The following is a 22,468-nucleotide window of genomic DNA, read 5'->3' on the forward strand; positions in this document are numbered from 1 at the left end:
GCTGTGCTCGTGAGTAGTGCTGCAACAAGGGGGTGGAGCAGTCGCAAAATGGGTTTTCCTACTGACTTTATTTCATGGCTTCTATTTTCTTCATACTCTGCACCAAGTGAACGCTAAGCAGTTTTCGTTTTCAGTGCAGAAACACCACGCACAAGTCAAGATGTTTTGTTTTCATTTAGTTTAAACCCAGAGGAGGTAGTAACGCGCTACATATACTCCGTTACATCAAGTAGTGTTGATGTAACATACTTTTGACTTGTGCGTGCGTGCGTTCAAATAGTGGGCAGTAAGCAGTGCATGGCTACTGTTGTCTACCTCCCCCGCATCGAGCAAGTTATGTAAGAAAAAAAAAAAGAAGTAGCAATTGGTACGCTTGCAAAGAGCGCATCGATACAATTCTCCCTGTTAATGTAATTCACAATCACGGTGCTTTATCCATTTTACTCATTATTATCAGCTTTAGAAAATGGCAGCTTAATTCTAAAGGCTGTGCTGCACTACATGAATTGCACAAGCAAGTGTAGTAGCTTAGACACACAATTCATGATTCTGTTTATTGGTCAAGCGCCCCTACCAATACCAAATCCTGGAGATGACATGATCTTGTCATTACAATAAATGGATGGATTGGATGTTTACACATTACGCGCATCAATAGGGGCCAACGCGCGATGATATAGTAATTAAACTATTCATATTTAATCTATGGGTGGTTTAATACACGTTTTCTCCAACGTTAACGTTTATAAACGTCAGAAAAGAATGCGTGGATATTTCTTGTAGTATACTGCCCTCAAGCGGCCATTTATGCAACATGCACCTTTCGACCAACTAAAGAGGTTTAAAATATGATTTATGACAACTTAAATCAACGATAGGCAGCTAGTTAGTCATCGTTGCCTATTTTAGCTTTTCAAAAAGGTCATAGCTTGCAGACACATTTAGTACGTAGCAGGTCAATAAATAATTGAAATCTATATTAGTTACAAGGATGGTTATTATTTGTATCATATTGCAAGGATAATAACTATTATTATATTTCGAATAAAAATGCAATACAATTTGTTTTATATTTCAGTCGGATGCCGGAGAGTGACTCTTTTGTTTACGAGTTTACCTGAATGCATCCTCAGCACTTGTTCATGCTCTCAAACTGCTCATCGTTCGCACAAACATATGGAATAAGGAGGAGGCAGGTTGAAAAGGGCTGGAGGGGCTTGAACAATCAAACCCCGTTGGACACAAAAAGACTAAACGAAGCCGACTCAAACTGGTAAGAAGTTAAATTGTGCTTTGTTTCATGTTCACAGTTACTACAATGATACATGCGCGACAAATGGAAATCCGATGGTGCATTCAGGATCTTTGATGCCTTCATTATTTCTAGCGCTTGTTTGGCCTTAGTCAATATTGTTGCTTGACTCTAAGTTTGATTTACAATCATTCGACTTAAGTCTTTAAAACAAATTTGACCTACATAGCTTAATCCGCATTACCTAAGGGAGTAAACGTATAATGTAAACGGTAAAAGGCGGTTGCTATGCAGCTAGCTTAGTGTCACCGAGAAGCTAATGTCGTGCGTGTGATAATGAATTAAGATGAGTAATTTTAGTGCACGAGACAAGCACAAGACCTAACCAGATCTGCAGGACAACCCGATCGTTAGCATTGCAGTTTCTTTGTCTTTCACTGTCGTGTATTATATTTAGTGTGTGCATGTGCGGTTTTATAAATAGAATGAGCCTCGTGTACTGGAAAGCAGTCAAGCCCAACCGCGATAACATTCTTTATCGTGTTATCACCAGTCTACTGTTACTTTTGGCATGCTTGGCTCGCGTGGTTCCATATATACTAAACAGCCGAAGGGTGTATTTTTTTTCCAAAGCAGTTTTGTTACCTACAGCACTGCACAGTCGTCTGATAAAATATTCTTGCATATTTCTGACCTGTTATTATTCGTTGTACCTTGTTCGTAACCAATTAAAACACTTAAGACCAATATTTATAACAAATTGCAATTTTATTGCTGTTGTTCAAGATTTGGTGAAAGATAACTACTTTTAATGAAGTCTTAAAGAGCCTTCTTAACTTTATTTATATCCATTATAAAGTGAAGTCACCGATTTGTTTCTAAATACAGTTTGCATTGTTGGATTTAATTGCTGAAAACGTGAAAAGACTGACAATTGTGTGGTTCTATACTTATTAACTGTTTGTAACCATTTCTTTGTTTCTGACCTTTGGGGGCGTGGCTAAAACAGTGCTGCACTTGCATGTCCAGCACGAGTCACCCACTCCCCCACTTAAAAAGCCATATATTAATTCCAGATTGTTTTTACACATAGCAAACATTGGCATTTCTGCAGGGTTCCTAAAGTGTGGCAAAAAGTTGCAAACTGAACCCAATTTAACACGACTTTGACTGGTTAACTCAGAATCCCCAGTATGAGGGTGTGCACATTTTTGAAATCATATTGGCTCGGGCTTTGTTGTTTTTTTAAACTCCTTATAATACTAGAGCGAGTAGGCGTTACGGCATAATTAAATATTGGTACTCTGTATTGAAGAGTACTGAAATGTCTATCCAAAGAAAGTAATTTTGGTACAGCGAACCGTGTCAATAAAGTTTGTAACGCAGCCCTCCAGGTTGTTGACTGTTTGATCAGAGCTGCAGCATTCGTTTGTCTAACATCAACATTTGACTCCACCCTCTGTCACGTCACGTAGGAAGGGCTCAGCGCAGCGTGGGTGCCCAAGGATCCTCTTCCTGAGTGTGTGGAGAGTAGCGGCCAAACCCCAAGCGACATGAACCACACCAAGGGCGGCCTGGTTATCTTCACCGCCAACTCGCACCCGTCCAGCCGCGAGTTGGGGAAGAGGATTGCAGAGTGAGTACAGGACCATTTTCACACACTGCTGCCAATCTTCAAGATCCCAAATGAACATTTCTTTGAAGCTTCTTGAAACTATTTCTATCCACACTCGCTATAATAAACTTGACTCCGAAGGACGCCGCAGTCTGTGAATGTTTATAAAACAATTCTGTTGAGGCATTGATATGATGTACGGTACTTATTTTGTGTTGACACACAAAATGAATATTCTGCAGGCTCGCTCGACAAGTTTTCCCGAAGAGGAACAGCTTGAAATTACATTCATATAGCTAAATTTTGAGGTAGATCAAATTTGTCTTTCTTGGATGGGTGGATCCTTCTTTGAAATGAGACAAAGAAATAGCAAAAAACTGTAAGAAAGATTTTAACATTGCTTGCTTGGAATACAAATCACACTGCGTGCATTTATTATTAATCATTTATTATTTTATTTTCTACCTCGTCTGTACTTCTTCTCTTTCAGGCGATTAGGTGTGGAGCTTGGCAAGGTGCAGGTGTACCAGGAAGCCAACCGAGGTAACCTGATGTTCCTCCTCACATTTCCAGACCTATTAAACACACTGACATTATTACGATGACACTTTGGCGGTTGTTTTTAAATCAACTTCAAATTGATTTTATGCAAGTGCTCTATTAATTGTGGAATAAGAAGTTCATCAAAAAGGACTGCAATGTTCTCCATGTGACTCTGGGAATGTTTTTGTCCTAAACTTGATGGCGCATCTGCATTTTCACACGGTTTGTGTGGGAGGCGGCGCCGACTCATTTTTCGAGACCTCGCTGTTATCTTCTTCCCATGTCCACTTTTGTTCGCATAGAAACACGTGTGCAAATCCAGGAGTCCGTGCGAGGGAAGGATGTCTTTGTGATTCAGACCGTGTCCAAGTAAGGAGGAACTCTTTGCTTACTTTCATCATTCTTTCTCAATTTTAACGTCATTTTTGCCTGCTCCATCCTCGTCTGTCTTTTGACCAGAGACGTGAACACGACCATTATGGAGATGCTGATCTTGGTGTACGCGTGCAGGACGTCTTGTGCCAAAAGCATCACGGGCGTCCTCCCCTACTTCCCTTACAGTAAACAATGTAAAATGAGAAAGAGGGGCTCCATCGTCTCCAAGCTTATTGCCTCCATGATGTGTAAAGCAGGTGAGGAAGAACTTCACAGTCGGGGATTGTCCAAGTAACGGCAAAGGATTTTTACACTGTCAAAAAATGGCAGAACTTGAATTGCATTCCAACCATTATTACTGGTGATGTGGGTTTAGGTCTTACACACCTGATCACCATGGACCTCCACCAGAAGGAGATTCAAGGCTTTTTTAACATCCCAGTAGACAACCTGAGAGCCTCACCTTTCTTGTTGCAGTATATCCAAGAAGAGGTAAAATGCGCCAAATAGTTTGGCTTGAAAATACTTTCAAAATAATTCTCATTTTTGTCTTCCTCATATACTTTGGCCCTCTAGATCCCCGACTACAGGAACGCCGTGATTGTGGCTAAATCACCAGCTTCTGCCAAAAGGTTGGTTCCTCTTTTCTGAACCGCACACAGAAAACACTGCTCTTTTGTGCTGTTTGTCCTCAGGGTCAGGGGTCACACTAAGGAGTGGTCACTTATCCAGTCAATTGCAGGACATTTTCATTTAATTTGAAGATGTGCAAACAAGTATCATTTTGGCTGTCTCTGTGGATTTACTTTTATTTAAAATGGTAACACAAACATATTGACATTTTGACTTGACTGTTCACCAAACGTACTCAACTGCGAAGGACAAACAAACTAGTCAAATAGTGTCGTTATTACAATTGTTTGCAGAAACCTAACCAAACTTGCTGCTCCGTCATTTTAATCTCTAAATTGGCAATATCCAACATTTCAAGTTCTTAACTTCCTTCTTTTTCTACTGCCCCACTTTTGCGCAACCATCAAATTCAACGTGTTTTTGTACATTTCGCTGGCCAACTGGAAATTTGCAGGCTTAATTGAAAGGAGACTTTTGTCTCTTCCCGGCACGCAGGGCCCAGTCGTTCGCCGAGCGCCTGCGCCTCGGGATCGCCGTGATCCACGGCGAGGCTCAGGATGCGGAGTCCGACCAGGTTGATGGGCGACACTCGCCACCCACCGTCAAGACCACTGGAGCCATACATCCAAGCATGGAGATACCATGTAACAACCCCAAATATATTCATACTCCTCCTTATAATAGCATGCAGCCCCTTTTCACACTGCACTTAGCAGAACGCCGCACACAAACGAATGAATAACGGCAATAACTGAGTGTGCCTTCTTTTGTCATGTGACAATAGACGAGTTCTTAGCACCCTGTTTTCAACCTCAAACTTTGGACCCCCGTATGACAGATAAACAAATCAGTGTAGATTAGAGAGGGGCAAAATATTGTGCTCAAGGGCCACATTTCATTTTTAAAACCGACAATAAGCATACATGCATTTTAATAAACCAATTTTAGGAATAAATGTAAATGAAAGAATAAAGCCTGCTACTCTGCAGTTAACTAAATAAAGCCCCCTTCCTAGCTACTATTTAAGGGAATCGGTACAATTGAAGTCCCCCCTTCTTTCCTTATTACTTCCAGTGTTGATTCCCAAGGAGAAGCCCCCCATCACTGTGGTCGGAGACGTAGGCGGCCGCATCGCCATCATAGTGGTACGAAAGGAATACATCATTCTTGGGATGATGTAACCGGGAAAAGGCAGTCTTACACCCCCCTGCTCTCCCCACAGGATGACATCATCGACGACGTCGACAGCTTTGTCGCGGCGGCAGAGACGCTGAAGGAACGAGGAGCCTACAAGATCTTCATCATGGCAACGCACGGCATCCTCTCCTGCGACGCGCCCAGATTCATCGAGGAGTCGGCCATCGACGTGGTGCGTCCCTTGGCGTTCACCACCCTTCTGACCTCATTTTCACTCCCTCTCATTTGTTCACCCCCAAAAGGTTGTGGTGACCAACACCATCCCTCACGAACTCCAGAAGCTCCAGTGTCCCAAGATCAAGACGGTGGACATCAGTATGATCCTGTCGGAGGCCATCCGACGCATCCACAACGGAGAGTCCATGTCCTACCTTTTCCGTAACATCGGTGTGGATGACTGAAGGTTCTACACATGCCATTTGCCTTGTCAGACCTCAAAGCGTGCACTGTATATACAAGCATAATACAAACACGCCCATACGTTCATGTCCTCCATGTATTTTTTTTTTTTAAAGATCTCCAGAGTAGTCCATATGACTGATAGCCCTGTTCATGAAGTAATGCTTTTCTTCCCGTGTCTGAACACGCACTGACTGATTCCATGTCCACTACTGTCCTTCTAGTCTCAAGTAAAATTATTTTATTAGTCTCACTCCTGTATCTCCAAAACCATGCCAATTGTTCGCATTGTTTTCTTCCTCCACATTGTTTGTAGTATTTATAGTTCCCCGCAAAGCAGCGGATTATTATTAGCTTTATATTTTTAACCGAGCAAGCTTGTCAAAATTTTAAATCCTCAGTGTTTCAAGGCTAATAGCGATATTAGCATGTAGGTTTTTTTGGGGGTTGTTTTGTTTAATAAGATCCACTCAAAGATTCAGTTAGGTGGTCCGCCTCATATTTCTAGCAAAGGGGTTGTTTTCAGGATAATTATCAGTGAATGTCCTTAAAGAAAGATTGTACCCCAATGCACACTCGCAACACACACTAATACAAACACAGTCCTAAATCAGGTCATTCAAGACACATCTTGTTACAAACTAGGTTTTCCACTAGTTTTGCTTTGCAGGCGGAGACGCGTCATGCTGCTTTGAATTTGAAGACCTTTGGTCAGTTTTTGTTTTTAGCTGATACATGCTATTGATGACTCCTTCCAGCTAGATGCATTGACAATTAAGTTTGCTGTAGCAATAGTTACACATGGGGTCAAATCTAATTTGCTAAATATAAACTGGAAATACTTGTTTGTAATGTGTTCCAGAAGTACTACTACAAAAGTGTATGTATTTAACACTGTGCCATTATCGACTCAATACCTCCATGTGTTTGATTATCTTCAACGCCACAAAGCTGTTCAAAGTTCTGGATTGACATGGAAGTCAACGTGTCTCTCGTCACATATCAATTGATCCTCCACCCAAGTCAATATTAGCTTTTCATTGATAGTCTAATGAAAAGTAATTGATTCAACGGCATCATTACGTTTGTCCTTCATTTCCAGTAAAGAAACACAAAGCTAGGAAGCTATCACTGTTTTTCTAGCAAATCAATTGACTGAAGCTGGTCTTTGTCACGTTGCCAGTTGTGGTCCAAAAATGTTTTGTATTTATTTTCTGCACTAACTGAATAAACAAGAAATAAAGACTCCCCTGTGCAGTTCACCTTTGTCATGATCAAATGTACTCTGCTCATAACACAATATAAACCTTTGCTCGATTCAAATGGGGGAAAAAAATCAAATCAATTTCTTCTGTCGTTCAACAGGTTTATTGAAATGCTGACAAACAGGTGTTGGTTCAGACAAACATGGTGACATCCACGACAGAACAGACCCCAGGCAAGAGAGGTAAAGATTGTCCCACTCACACTGTTTGGCACTAACTTGTAACTACTATTCAAAACTATATGGCACATCTCATATTTCATCACTTTGTTCTAAGCCAAATACATGAAAAAAAACAAATAAAATTTTAGGATCTGGGTAAAGAAGCATCACGATACAACATCGCAACATATATCGAAAACATTTTCATCTGCACTACTGGACCAATGCAACTGCGGATATGTCAATAGTAGTGATTGAAGGACAAGTTTTCCAGTTTTATTTCCGCCCTGAGTATTGACACATATGAACCAAATACCTTTTGGACTGCGGGGTTCAACTTGAGATACTATCAACGAACGTCCTTAAGCAAGGCACTTCACACATTCAGCTGCTCCGACAGATCCATTCAGTGAGTGAAATACTGTACGTAATGAGATGGGTAAACCTTTGAATGCAATTTGGAGGAAGACAATCGAATTTGATCCATACATAGATGTAAACACGCCTTGTTTTGATTCTCATGAGCAGACAGGAGAATTGTGAAAGTATCTATATGGAAAATGGTTGGGCATTTATTCATTATCCCTGATATCCAGCTTAAGTTTTTTTTTTTTTTTTATGGGAACAAAGAGCGCGTAGCAGTACATGGAGCTTAATGTTGGATTATAGGATATTGAATGAAATGCTCAAATGACTTTCCATACATTAAAGCTATGCAGAAACTTGAAAGGCAAAAGGAGCTAACAAGGCAAATCAATGACAAACCTCACCAAATAGAACTGAAAATCCAGTCTAGAAGCATAAGTGCATCATTTTAAAAATAAAATAATAATAATAACAGATTGATGATGTTACCAGTGCAGGATATCACCATTCGTACAGGAAATACTTTTTGTCTGTGCACAGCGCGGGCGAGCATGAGGCTCCAGCTGTGCTTCAATTAAACATGCATTCCAAAATACAAGATCAACTGAAAAAATGGAAGCCATCTGCCATCTGGGGCAGAACATGAGCTTGCGTAAACTGATGATCCCAGCACTGTTGGAACAGTGGATAGTAAGAAAGTCGTTCATCAATGGGCTAAGTGTTCAGTCACAATACTGCAAACAACACTGCTAATCCACTTTTGTAGTAGTCTGAGCATTTGAAAACAAAAGGAATGTCTCAACACCGTCAACTTATTTTCACTCAAGCCCCACTTTCTGCAAATGACTCCAAGTCTGATGACTTGACCTAAAACACTAAAAAAAAAAAAAAAAACACTGACCTAAGTCAGCAAGAATGGGCGCCAGCTCACACAAATGGATGGATGGAGTTATTCAATGGTCTCTGGTAAAATCTAAAAGCACTTTCTAACATCAACTACTCATATAAACTTTAAATTCTGGCTTGTGGTTCATGGGTTTATATTATTATTTTTTAAATAATACAGTCAACTGCACCTGTCCTGTATTTAAACCGAAGCTCATTCCCAAAAATGATCATCTTTTGCTATCCACACCACTATTTTAATGAATACTAGGGATGTCCCGATCAGCATTTTAGGCCTCTGACCCCGATCCGATATTTTGCCTTTAGTATTGAAATTTATACAACTGAAATATATTTTGAGCAAGTAATTCAACTTTTTATAGCACTACAATTTCATCAATAAGCATTACAATAAATTCGACCAACCTTTCTGTGATCTTCTTGGCCCTCTTATTGGAATATTGGGCTAACGTCCAGAGTTTGCTGCTTTGCTTTAGCAACTTTTCCATCTGCTTGCTTTGCTTTAGCAACTTTTCCATCTGCAGTTTTGCAAAACGCTCCATACACATTGTCATGATTTGTCCTCAGATGACGAATCAAGTTTGTGGTGCTGCTACCTGCTCTTGAAATTGCCACGTTGCAAACATTGCAAGTACTTTTAGGACAGTCGTCACTATTTCCACAGTTTTGACATGTTCGCTTTGCACCGCCAAGGAAGTTTGAATTGCCCAGCTACCGTCAACCGGTACTTTACGGCAGTTGTCGTAAAGATCGGCACGACTAGCTAGCTAATGTAGCTATGCTACGATCACCGGAAATCAGGAAGAGATCGGGACATCCCTAAATAATACAAATTAATAATACTATCATCCGTGTCTCTTGAGCAGATATGACTCCGTAAACTACATTTGAAAGTCATCCCAAGTAAGTCCAGCATGTCGAACTTTGAGTTAGAAAAATGTGAGCTAAATACTGCCACAGCCAATTCAGTTTTGCTCTCCGATTTAAATGCAAATACACACGATTCGGCGACCCTAGTCTGCACACACACGAGTCTCCACCATAAGTCGGTGCTTAAGTTAACTTTTAAATAGACGTTGAGAATATTTACAAAACAGGATGTCACCACGCTTTCATACCCGAAATGCAAATGTCTACCTGATTCCTTCGCGTATGGAGAAATAGATTGAAGAATTCAAATTGTGATAGGCTTGTTGGCATCTTTGTCTTTTCTTTCAATGCTAACCAATGGGGCAGAATTTGGGTTCATCTGGGTACTTCTCATCACTTGCATCTTCCTGTAGTTCCAGTGCGGGGAGTGGAGAAGCAGCACAGCAAGAATCCTCCTCCGTCCTCGGTCACTCTGTAAAGCACTTTGTGACGAGCCTGTTTCCTCAACATCCTCCCCGTAGGACACTTTTTCACGCCAGGGAGGAGAAAATAAATCTACATATAAATCGAACACAGGGAGGCTGAGTATGGTTTCCTTGTTGATTGCTGAGAGAGTTTCCAGGAAGACGCACAAGGGTGATTGTGGTTGTCACACAAAATGCATTCTGGGATTGCTGATAGGCCATAAATTCCAAAACAGAGGTCGCTCTTTTCGCTCTGACGTCCTCCTTTTTCTTCTTCAGGTTCCGTCTGCTTGCCGCCGCTGTGAGTGATCGTCTGAACTACAGTGCGTCCGTGTGAAGGCAGAGTGCCGCGTCCTCCCTTTATGGACAGGAAGCGGAGCTGCGAGCGAGCAGGCTAGGTGGGGTTTGGGGGCTTGAGAGCATCCACTTGGATCTCCAGGTCTGCAATCTGTGGAAACAAAATCATGTGAGTTGAACCTCTAAAAGTCAAACAACCCACAGATTGCCAGTTAATGTGACTTGATGTGAGTGGCAACAGCCAACCAGAAATGAATGAATGAATTTATACCAGAGACATGATTGCTGCATGTCTTCAAAGTGTCATTAATCTAAATATTTTTAAAAAATCAATTAATTTTCTTCACCTTTTCCTGCAGGTTGTCCGCCTCCTCTTTATGTGACGCCTCACTGTCTTCCTCCACTTGACGGTGAGCCGCCTCCTTTTTCAGGTACTCAATCTCCCTACGCACAAGGCACGCACAAAGAAGACACATGCATCAACGAGATATTCTCTTGGCATTTGGTAAGCATGTCTGTTTTGTGTTTACTCCCGTACTTCTGCTGATACTCTTTGATCATTCGCTTGGCTTTGCTGTACTTCCGCTCTAAGGTTTGGTACTGAGCCTGGGTTTCCTTCAAGTGTTCATCCACTGCCTAAAAAAAATAAACACACACTTTGGAAATCAGAAACAGCTGACAGCGGAGGGGGGGTAGCAAAACTATAACCAATATTTAAAAAAAAAACAACACACAACTAGACTTTGGTTCTGAGCTCTTTTATTACCATTTATATTAACTGTCTATTTAATTTGTCACCAATTTTCCTCCAAACTATTTTTATATTTTTTCGAATATATTTTGTATTATTTTATTTGTTTCTAAGGGTCGTATCATTTTTTTTGTTTGTTTCAAATAATTCTATTGAACCATATCCCAAAAGCAATGTCTGGTTCTAATTGGCTACTTTTCATTATTATTACTATTTTTTATTTATAGCTACTTTTGTCAGATTCAATTTATTTATATGACCACTGCGGGGAATTTTCTTTCATTAAGAAGGCCACAAAGAATTTTAATGATTGAATTACCTTACACAGCGACTGGGCTTCCATCCAGTAACCCTCCAGTTTCTCCATCCTCTCTTTACTGTCCCGGATGCTTTGTTCCAGCTGAGCACGCTCCATTCGCCAACGCAATTTATCCTGCTCTGCGTGAGCCAACTGCGGGGGAAGTTGATCAAAAGCTGAGCCAGCAAATGAAGCTACGTGTATTGGTGGACATGACTGCAGTGCAACAATATGCAACATGGTGACTTTTTTTAATATTAAGAATTTGGATCAGCTCTCACCTTCCTCTTCAGCAACTGGATCTCAGCTTGGGTTACTGCGTGTTTGATTTGAAGCTGCAAATAAATCAGGTGGAATACAAGTGTTAAACATACCGGTAATTTATAATAAGATTTAGTTTAGAGAAGAGAAAATACTGTCATTTTTTCACTATATGAACATTTCAGAATTTCTTTTCATCTGGTATTGTTCTGACCTGATACTTGAAGTAGATCTTAGTCTCATTCATCCTGGTTATTGAATTCTCAAGGCACTGAATCGATTGCAACTGGCCTCTCATTTGACCTCTCATCCAGACTCAAGTTAATCTTCCTTTTCAATTTGTAGTCCAGTTCTGATCGATTTCTCAGGTTATATACATCTTCCAGATTTGTCTTTCATTCGGAACAACATTCTAGAGTGCACTGACTTCATTTCCCTCACTAGGTGAATCAAAGTAAGAAGATGATCCCCCACTGAGGGACGAAGGACGGGAAGGCAGTTGAAAGATTCAAGACAGAAAAGGTATTTTTTAGTGTTTTTATGTGTGCTAAAATAAGACTAAAATAGTAAGAATTGAAGAGAGAAAAGAAAACAAATAACGTCATCCTCTTATCTGTACTTTTATGCGATCAGCAAAATTAAATAGGAAACACAAATATTAAATTGTGTTATTAAAACTGCATATGAAAACATTGGACAGTGACCATTTGCCTTTTTTGTTGTAGTAGTTCAATTCTACCAGTAGATGGTGCTAATGTTATGTTATTGCTACTTTTTTGAGAAGGAGCGCCTGTCAGGAAATACGCAGATTCAGTCATTTCCACAATAAAATGGGAAAAAAATCAATTTAAATCACAGAGCTGAGAGCTAAATTTAAAAATAATTTTATTTTCCCTCTTTTACACTTGATGATGCAAGTGAGACTATCTCCTGCCTTTCCTGCTTCTCCTGCGTGCACATCTCCAGTTGTGTCTCAACATGTTGGGGATCACTGAGGTCTATTGAAAAAGGAGGTTCTCCAATTTAGCGCGTGATATTTGTTGTTCTTAAAGAGCAGACAGATTATTTGAAAATTCTCTCAATATTGTGGATTTTCACCTATGTGTGGAAAGGATCCAAAGACACAAAATTATCCTACCTCCTTGAATTTGTGGGTCAACTTTTCAGGGTCCAGCTCGACGGGAGACAATGAGTCTTGGTGTTCAGCCAAGTCGAAAACCTCGATGGAATTGGGAAACATGGGACTCATCTCCTCATCCTCATCTGTGGCATATTCACCTGTCTAGAAGACATCAACAAAGGTTACAAATTCCTTCTGTTCTCTGACCACAAGATGGAAATGATGGACTATATTTAAGAATATTGAACCGCTGAATGGTTTCCATTTAGTCCTACCTCCTCATCATCGTCCATGTATTGCTTGTATCGTTGTTCCATCATCTCTCGCTGCCATTTCTCCTGTTCCAGAGTTTGTTGGATCAGCTGAGCCACTTCGCTCTGCTCCCCCGGCTTCTCCCGACCAATCACAAATCTGGGAATGGTATGTTTTTTAAGATTACTTTTCGGTAAAACCTTATGAGCTCACAAATTACAAAGCATGGGGAAAAAAAGCATACTTGACGGTGCCTGATGTGTTGCGTAGGACAGACGCAGCAAAGCTCTGGGTTACACCAACCAGGCTGGTCCCGTCAACCTCGACGATCAAATCGTTCACTTGGATTCTATAATTCAAATCAAGGGAGATCACGTATGAAAAAAAAAAGAAAGCATTACATTCCTAGCATTTGTCGATAAAACATTGTCTAAAAATCAATATAGGCTGCATTAGATAAGATGTGCCGATAAGTCAAGGGGAATGCAGTGTTCATCTCATCCTAAGCCATCTAAAACTTAATTATGGCAATAGAAGTGAACGTTGAGAGTAAAGTTAGTTGACAAAGCAGCAACCCTGATAACAGCTCGGCAGCTAATATTGGGTGACATTTCGAGGAACTCAAAAGGGTCAAGAAACCTTTTGGAGGAAACACAATTAAGCTTTTAGCCTCTGGTGAGACAAGCAAAAAAAAACAAGCATGTCCTTTTCACTTCTCCTCCTAAATCAATTTGCCTATTAGTAGCAGAAACTAAGAGTGGGAACTAAAATGGCACACCAAATGTGTTTGGGCTCAATATAGTTGAAGCGAGCCTTTACCTGCCATCTCGCTGTGCAGCCCCACCCTCAGTGACCGTCTTGACGAAGATGCCCAGTTTCTCCAGACCCATATCAGCTCCTGCACCCATTCCTATGATACTGATTCCCAGACCGTCACTGTCTGAAAAACATACAAGCACAACACTGTGTCAATATTACAGCATTTAATTGTGCATTTGTGAGGTGTCAAAAAAGCTGAGGTGCCAAAATTAATCGATTAATCGACAACAAATCGAGCAAATAAATAATTTGTTTAAAAAAAATAATAATCGGGCAAGATACATTTTTAATACACTTTAATAGAAATAAAATTGTATCCCATTAAAATAATTGATAGAGTGCTCGATTCTATGAATATTTAATCATGACCGCCCTAAAACAGTATATAATATATATATATATTGTCCTCATCCACCTGTGTGGGGGCTGGTTGCTAGTTCAATTCCATTACCCCCAGGATTACACTCCAAATTAGGCTAATCTCCACTAATTTTAATCTCTTAATGGGATAACAGAGTTGTTAGCCAACAGATGTATACATGTATGTCCACTAAGGCAACATTTTGGCAGTTACTGAGATCTTGGGCCACAAAAAGAAAGATACTATATAATTGACACTGCCAGAAGTATTAATTCAACATTGCTGTTATACTTTGTAGAATTGCATTGCATCGTAATGAAAGCTGTTCCTAATATTGCGGCGCAAGTGGTCACAATGTTGTGGCTGGTCATGCGTGTGCGTGTTTAAGTACGCAAGAGGCTTGTCTGAGTGACGTGTATGTTTACGTCTGCTCGTGCATTTGTGTTCACCTTTCTCCAGCTCAACGGGAAACAGATCCAGCTTCTCAACTCTCTTCTCCAGCTCGTACTCGGCCGACGCCGCCATTGGGTCCACATCATCGTTACGTCGATCGTAGTCTTCATTACAGTAGGTGGTGAATACCTACACAGGGTTAAACATAGAATATAATCATGCATCCATTTATTTCTCTCCTCTTGTCCGGGCATGCCTATCAGAACTGAGAGAAGCTTTGACTAGTGAATTTTTTAAAGACAGAAATATTTTGAGGAGTTGATAAATGTGGAAAATGAAAGAGAAAGTACGACAGGGCAAGTCTAAACTCCATGGTGCCACTTTTTGAGAACAAGCATGGTGTGCAATTGATGAATCATGATAACCTCAGAAAAAAGTAGTGAGGCCAGGTTTCGGGTAAGAAGTGGAGCAAGGGGATGGTTTCGTGCCAACAAAAACCACAAATGGCACATTCACACTTACAATGGTGATGGGGAAGTACTGGGAAGTTCAGAATGAAATTCATCGTGTTGTTGCAAATTTAGAAAAACCTAAACTAAATTCAGAAAGTCACATTTTTTAGTGAAGGAAAAGCTATGAAAAAAAAAACCACATTTTTATCAGTCAATGAATAACCCGATCTTTTGAAGGTCAGAGTCTCCAAACAGAATGTTAATATCGCCGTGGCGTGTTGGAGCAAGAAACGGAGGGATATAAAAGCCTCCCACTCGTGCTAGATATGACGCAAACTGTCACAGGATCACAAAGAAGAACCCAAGTGAGAGCCAGCACACATGACCAGACATGACAGGAATTCAGGTTGAACAATAAATAAGAAAAAAGAACCGATACAAGTCAAAAGCACGCCAGGTCAACTTCAAAACAGACAGAGGCGCAAAAAAGGAAGGTCATATCAAATATGACCTCAAATAAATATGAACTACACCCCTCCCCCTTCTTTCCAAAAGGCCAGAAGCATCTGTCTCCCCGCCGATGACCACCTCTATGATCACATGACTCCGTTTCCGTGGCAACCTCAGACTTGCCTGGCGCGATTTTGGCAATAGCACTCTGTCTGATAGATATGCTAATATGTTTGTGACAAACACAGCCACGGCTATTATAATATGTGAGATATATATATATATATATATATAATTCATGATCTTTTATGTGACACGCACACAGTACACACATACCGACGCAAATAGGGTTCGAGAGTAGGATTGTTGAACTGCTTCCTGTTGTCACATTTCCTTCCTGTTGAGTAACTTTATAGCCGTGTGTGTCTGTGTGCGTGTGTGTGTGTGTGTGTGAGCGTGCATAATAGGCTTCAACGTGCGCCCTCCCAGATACAGTCATGAAGTCAGAGACTTTCCATGGTGACAAAAATGTCAACAAAGCAAAACACATACACAAAAAGAACAACACAACGCCAAATGATGTACATCCACTATAGCAAGATAACAACTATGAAAATATTTATATATAATATCCTAACCCTAACTTGTATTTAACAAGTATTGTCAACAAGGCCAGACCGTTTAATTTAAAACAATGTACTGTACATTTAGAGTATTATGAATCAAATCATTTGGTGGGGTAGGGTTAGAATTTTAACACTTTTTAGATCTTGTGTGTACACACACGTCTGTGTGTGTTCTTTGATTAAAAACAAACACACCCAGCCACATTCCAACTGCTTTTCTCACACTCACAGGGGTAACTTTGTTCACTATTCAACGCACGTAAACACAAGCGTGAGGCGACGAGCAGGAAAGCTTTACGCTTTCAGGGGAATGGCACAGCCCCCTATTTTCTGCCCCATTGTGATTTTAGCTTGTGCTAATCGCTTAAAGGCAAATGACACTTTGCTTTTTTTTTTTTTTTTGGCCAGAAAGGAAAATGTGTGATGTTTTGGATTGGAAAATTTGGAAGTATAATGTAACGCCTTTTAATAACACTGGCAAAACAACAAGTGCCTAGAGGCTAAAACTTATTAATAGATGAACTTTGAACGCTTCACTCAAAGAGGAAAATAAAGTTAATAAACCGAAACTTGCGTCATTGTTATCGAATACTTTGTCATATTTTCAATTTAAAAAAAAAAAAAGAATGATTGAGCCGAGCAGGTGGGTGTTTTCTAATTACTGCAGCAACAATGCGAATTAAATTAGCCTCTCTATGGTGGTTCCCATTATATGTTAGCATTAAGAAAGCATAATTCTGTTCCCTTAGATATTTTATAACTATAAATAAACAATGTTTAAACCTCTTAGGTCAGTATTATAATAACCGTATTTGAAGAACTGTGAAAATTAGAGAATTTACGTTTCGCCAAAGACCATGCAAGAAGCTGCGAGCAAAGAAAATGACAAGGAAACGTAAAAAAAAAATTCTTTAGATGTCATATACCTGCAACTCATTTAACTTAGGCATGCTCAATTGTTTTCTGCACAAATACTGTATACAGTCTGAAAAAAGGAGATGGTAAGGGAAAAAAAAAAAAAAAGCTCATAAGGACAACCACATAATAACATGTCTCCCAACCTGTCATTATATTATTCTACCAGCCATATTGTCTGTTCATATGTCCCTGCAGCTTTCGGCTGCGTACATTGTAACCGCAGCTTCCTTGAGATGCAAAGATGCAGTCAAGTGGTCACTGGTTAGAAGTTTCTACGTCTAACAAAAATAATTCCTTCTTGACATGATTTAAAAGCACATGCGTCACTTTTTTCCCCCTTTGATCGTCAACCTCCGCAAATGGGATGAATGAGGGCATGCATGGCGCAGCAACTGCTAGTGATCCATCAAACCATTTTGAATCAGTAAAACATTTACAAGGAGGAAGTATAACGTCTCAGTTCAAAACTCACCTTAATGGGCTCAGTGCTGAATCGTATCTTTCTGCTGGCTGCGATGGGTTCCTCCTCCTCAGGAAGACCCTCGATTTCCGTGCAGCTGCTTTCTGGATGGTACTCTTCCTCGTCTTCGTCATCATCATCGTCCAGCTGGCTTCCCTCAGAGTCGTCCTCGCCGAGGCCGCTGTACGCGCTCACGTCCACCAGATCCCCCTCAGAGTAATCCTCCTTCCTCGAGCCGTCGTCGTCGTCGTTCTCGTCCTCGGCTTGTGTGACTTGAAAAGTCGGTGGCTCTTTTTCTCCATTTTCCAGTGAAGCGTGGACATCGGCTTGAACCAATCTGGCCCCGGCATCGATATCCCCTCGACAACAATCCTGTTCGGCGGCGGTTAGAGGCTCCTGACCAGCTAAGGTACTCGAGTCTTCTGTCAATACCAACTGAGACTCCAACTCTGGTTTAGCCTCTGCTGAAATGTCTTCAGAGTTGGAGTGCTGATCTCCTGAATGTCTAAATCTCTCCTCCTCGCTGAGCGCCGCACTACTGATGTTGCACTGCGGGAGCGAATCGGTCTCGTCAACCTCTGCCGCCTGGTTGCTGACAGTTCCTGTTGTTACCTCCTCTAAGTCCTCCTGACTTGCAGGAGGCGCTTTCATCTGAGAGAGCGAGACAAATGATTTAATAATTTCATTTCATATCAAAAGATGTCAACACGCTAACCCAGGCTGCAGAGGAACGACAAGAGTGAAAGTAATTGTAAATCCTTAAGCGCAGTTGGCTTTAAAGTCAGCACTTGAAAACAAATCTTCAAATCTTCTTACCTGATTCCGAGCAGGCCCTGATTTGGCTGGAATTGTTGGCTTTGGTCCTGGGGCAGGTCTCGACCGACGGTTGGGGAGGTAGAGATTGTTTTGGATGTCAGCCTTCTCAAACACAGCACTGAGTTGGCTGACGGTGGGGCTGACGGCTTCAGCTGGCCCCGAAACAGCTGCTGCGGCAGGAACGGGAACGGGAGCAGAAGTGGGAATAGGGGGGTCATCTAAGCGATCCAAAGCCTCAGTAGAGCCGTTGAAGCGTGCCACCACATCCAGGCGGCTATCCTGGAAACCAGAAGCTCGCTCCTTCTTCAGTAAAATCCTGTTGGTAGCAGCTTGTTTCTCCTAAAGGAAACCAAATCATTTCATGTTCATGGCACACATTGGTGTAGTTAGCTGGCAGTTTGCGCCATTGTGGGGGTGAACAGTCAACTTGACAGCCAATCAAAGTGCCAAATAGCGCCATTTCTGACCTGCAGTGTCCTTTGTTCAAACATCCTCCTGGTTTCCTGGAGTTTGGACAAGCCTGAGGAGGAGCGTGCACCTTCTCCATCCGTTTTGGTGTCAAAACGATTGACCCTCTCCGAAACGGTTCCCCCGAGTTTGAGCAGTGCGCTGTGGTCGACGTTCTCGTTGAGGCTCGATGCCCTTGGCAGCGATAGTTTGACCGCTTGCTCGTTTCCTGCCGATGACAAGACTGTGAAAGCTTGTTCGGGTAAAAAAAATATATATATTGTTATCATTTACCAATCACTTTGGCACCATCTTCCTCATCTCCTGGCGACTGCATCTGCATGAACATATTCTTGATGCGGTGGACATTTGATCCATATCTACGACCCCTCCCGTTGGGCCGAGGTAAAGGCGCGGGCTTGGAGGCGGGGTCGTAGCCTCCGTTGAGGTGATCCGTAGCTTTCTTTAGCGCCGCCAGACCTGCCTCGTACGCGTTTCGATGAGGTGAGGCGCTCCTCATGTTGGAGCCCCCCCCACTGTTTCCGGCGGAGGCCCCGTTGTCCGCCTTGTCTGAGGCAGGTTCTGTCTTCATCATGTTTGAGAATTAAATGTCCCCCAGTGAACAGCAGGTTAATGGGGATGATGGTGGCAGCATGTCTGTAGAACATGAGCTGTGAGACAAGAACAGAAGATATACTTGAAATGAAGACAGCTTATAGCTATTCCATAAATGTATGTAGTCATTATATTATTGCAGATTTCATTGTTTTTAAAAATTTTTTCACCAATATTAAATAGGTTATATTTTCAATGGCTTTGGTTTTTATGATCAGGATTTTCTTCCTGGATGGATGGTCCCATTACAGTTTTGTACATAACACACACAATTAAAATTAAATAAGTATTTCAATTGTTCATAAGAAAGCAAATTGCTGCTTAATGTTATCCCTTTAAATTTTGACGGCTAACTCAGAAATGATGTCAACCAAATCGTGAACAAATCGTACCACTGTCAAAAGTAATCAATTGATGATGTCATCGAAACATCAAAGCAAATAAAGGCTTTATTTAAAAGTGTGTAAAATAGGATTAGGTGAAAAACAATATTGGGTGAAATTTGGGTGAAAAAATAGAAGCGGTATCCTCTAAATATTTGATTTTTTTTAGGTTTGATTGTGCAGCTAAAATCAGCAACAGACCTATTAAAGTGAAAAAAAAATAACTTCAGTAGTTGTGTTTCCAATTGGTTGAGCTATAAAAAAATCCATACGGCAACAGACTATCATTCAAAATTGAGGGTTTAATTGATGTAAAAAAACATGAAAGATTATTTCCAATAAGACTGACAGGCAATACCACAACAAAAGCCGAAATGATTAAAATTCAGTGATTAAATACAGCAAATACTTGGGTCATAAACGACATAAAACATGGGATCATATGTTTTCCCCACAGTAGTAATTATCTTTATTTTTACCCTAACTGAGTCATTTTCTACATCTGGAGAACATTCCCTTTAAAGGAGACATTGTGATTTTTGCCCCCAATTTAAACGAGTTCCCAGTTGTCTTGACAGCATGCTTTTCGTCACATATAAAAAAAGTTACACTCCATTATTTGGAATCCTGGAACTTATTCTGATTCGAGAGGGTGATCCTGTTTCATGAAAATAAGCATGAAGCCCCAAGTAGTAGGCTACTGCTTTCATTCCCATGACAACCAGGAGAAGAGCTCAGGAATTTAAAGAGGCGGAGTTACTTCCACTTTCGTGCAAAACAAAAAAGAAAGTGTGCACCTATGAGGACGATAAAAAGAACCCACTTGATTGTCTACATCTAGTTCTTCCGTCCATTTTCTGTACTGCTTGTCCTTATTAGGGTCACGGGTCAGCTGGAGCCGAGCCCAGCTGACTGTGCAAGAAGTGTGGCACAATCTGGACTGCTTGCCAGCTAATCGCAGGGCATCACGCTACACGTCAGACACTTGCATGCGGTCCATGCATTGTCAAATATGCATCGTAAAATATCCCCCAACCTCACAGAAGCTAATGCCGATAGCTAGCGCTAAACATTACGCAATCCGCAGCGACTAGCTTAGAGACATTTTCCGAAACAGGCACACTGAATTCGTCCTTTATTATGCCAAGGATTGTGAAAAAGTTTATAGAAAAGCTATACCGGTATTTCCAGTGTCTTGACATCTGGGGAAATAAATATGCAAAATCCGATATTTAAAACTTGCCACAGTCAAGGGAGTCAAGGCCAAAGTGAAGAAATGTGCGCCATTGTTTGCAGCAAGATGATAAGGGGGAAAAAAAACACTTTTAAAGTGCTCTGACAAAATTAAAACTCGTGGAGGCTTACAACCTGCAGGCTAAAAATATTCCCACAAACACGTTGCAATCAAAACACATCTTGTGATCGTGTCTTGACAAAACAGTAGCTTCTCATACAGCGATCATGTGAACTTTAGTGGGCCAATGTGGAACAGCCGCACACACACACGCACACACACAGGAAAGAGCCGGCGTCAGCCAAGACGAGATTTTCTGCGTCATTCATCAGTCCAAGAACAACTACTGTATAGCCACCGCTTTTTACTTTGAGCTCACTTTCTGTCGAGATATATTTCAAGTAATTCGTGCTTGTGAGAATATAAATAAAGACCAATGATTCATCTACATGTCATTCTGTTACACAATTTTGTACTGAAAGTGCCAGTCCACTTCTCTATAATTATTTGAATTCCCCACACCGTTCAAAAAACAAAACTTTAAAGTTGGATTCCTCTGCACCCAAAAAAAAAAAATGCCTAATAAGACAATATTTAGAATTGACATGAATATTAAATGGAATTAATTTTTGGTCATTTTGTTTGGGTTTTCATGGTAATGAGTTTTTATTTATTTTGACCGATAAACTAACATTTTTACTTCAGCAATGTTTTTTTATTTATTAATTTGACTAATAGCAAAACATGATTAATAAACATTAGAATAAAAGGTACATGTATAGAATTTTACAATTGATAAAGTATAAAACACCAAACAATAATAATAAAATACAAAGCATAAAGCAGACAACGAACTAAGATAGCTTATCCGTTCATTGTTGGATGGATGGATGGATGGATAAAGTATAAAACATCCAAACAATAATAATAAAATACAAAGCATAAAGCAAACAAGGAACTAAGATAGTTTATCCGTTCAGTATTGTGTTCTGCGCGCGTTGGGTAAGTACAAAATAGTGTTGGCTCGTGAGTGAACGATTCGTTCAAAAGAAGGAATTTCTTCAGTGAACGAGAGTGAAGTGATTCGTTCTTTTTTCAGTTCATATGACTTCAACCAGTAGGTGTCGGTAATGCACATTGAAGCTGATGCCACCTCGCCGTAAAACAAAACGAAGAAGAAAATGACGTAAATTCCCCTTCACGAACGAGTTGCTAATTGCATTTCCCCTTCGCCAACAGAACAGTTGTGTGCGTGAACTGCCTCCTTCCCGTGCATCAACGGATCAGTGTGTGAACTATGTAAGCCAGAATGTCGATTTACGATTTGCCAAGGAAAGAAAGAACCACTCACTGAAACACCACATCTTTTATGCACGTTTTCTCCAAGCTCACAGCTAACTTTATTGGATGAAGGGATGCGCCGTTATGCAACAACGGGGAGATTATGCTTCTCTTTGGGTCATCTTGAT

At 40.8% G+C, this 22,468-nt stretch overlaps 2 protein-coding genes and 1 long non-coding RNA gene across 5 annotated transcripts; 2 read left to right on the forward strand and 1 right to left on the reverse strand.

The window, feature by feature from the left end:
* Positions 1 to 1,109: 1,109 nt before the first annotated feature.
* LOC125983066 (phosphoribosyl pyrophosphate synthase-associated protein 2) lies at positions 1,110 to 7,260 on the forward strand. Its single transcript, XM_049743947.2, has 11 exons — positions 1,110 to 1,273; positions 2,728 to 2,888; positions 3,358 to 3,410; positions 3,713 to 3,779; positions 3,870 to 4,042; positions 4,162 to 4,277; positions 4,362 to 4,417; positions 4,914 to 5,062; positions 5,493 to 5,563; positions 5,641 to 5,787; positions 5,858 to 7,260. Exons 2-11 carry the CDS (start codon positions 2,806 to 2,808, stop codon positions 6,014 to 6,016), a joined length of 1,074 nt encoding a protein of 357 aa, XP_049599904.1. The 5' UTR covers positions 1,110 to 1,273; positions 2,728 to 2,805; the 3' UTR covers positions 6,017 to 7,260.
* Positions 3,293 to 19,362, reverse strand: LOC125983032 (neurabin-2). 3 transcript variants are annotated; one of them, XR_011088348.1, is made up of 15 exons: positions 19,062 to 19,362; positions 18,788 to 18,996; positions 18,321 to 18,659; positions 17,517 to 18,155; positions 14,655 to 14,787; positions 13,845 to 13,965; positions 13,270 to 13,374; positions 13,049 to 13,184; positions 12,792 to 12,935; positions 11,674 to 11,727; positions 11,414 to 11,545; positions 10,882 to 10,979; positions 10,691 to 10,787; positions 9,118 to 10,494; positions 3,293 to 3,442 (listed from the first exon to the last, which is right to left on the reverse strand). XR_011088348.1 is itself a non-coding variant. In XM_049743873.1 (14 exons), exons 1-14 carry the CDS (start codon positions 19,360 to 19,362, stop codon positions 10,441 to 10,443), a joined length of 2,562 nt encoding a protein of 853 aa, XP_049599830.1. In that variant the 3' UTR covers positions 7,360 to 10,440. The 3 variants fall into 3 exon arrangements, 2 of the variants coding, with proteins under 2 accessions (XP_049599830.1, XP_049599831.1); XM_049743873.1 differs by lacking the exon at positions 3,293 to 3,442 and having other exon boundaries at positions 7,360 to 10,494; XM_049743874.1 differs by lacking the exons at positions 3,293 to 3,442; positions 9,118 to 10,494; positions 10,691 to 10,787; ... (1 more) ...; positions 11,414 to 11,545; positions 11,674 to 11,727 and adding an exon at positions 12,170 to 12,651.
* Positions 11,488 to 16,699, forward strand: LOC125983087 (uncharacterized). Its single transcript, XR_011088349.1, has 6 exons — positions 11,488 to 11,633; positions 12,098 to 12,175; positions 12,821 to 12,954; positions 13,121 to 13,193; positions 14,665 to 14,772; positions 15,968 to 16,699. It is a non-coding gene; the product is annotated as an uncharacterized lncRNA (long non-coding RNA).
* Positions 19,363 to 22,468: the final 3,106 nt, after the last annotated feature.

The sequence above is a fragment of the Syngnathus scovelli genome, chromosome 16, assembly GCF_024217435.2.
Source record: "Syngnathus scovelli strain Florida chromosome 16, RoL_Ssco_1.2, whole genome shotgun sequence".
NCBI lineage: Eukaryota > Metazoa > Chordata > Actinopteri > Syngnathiformes > Syngnathidae > Syngnathus > Syngnathus scovelli.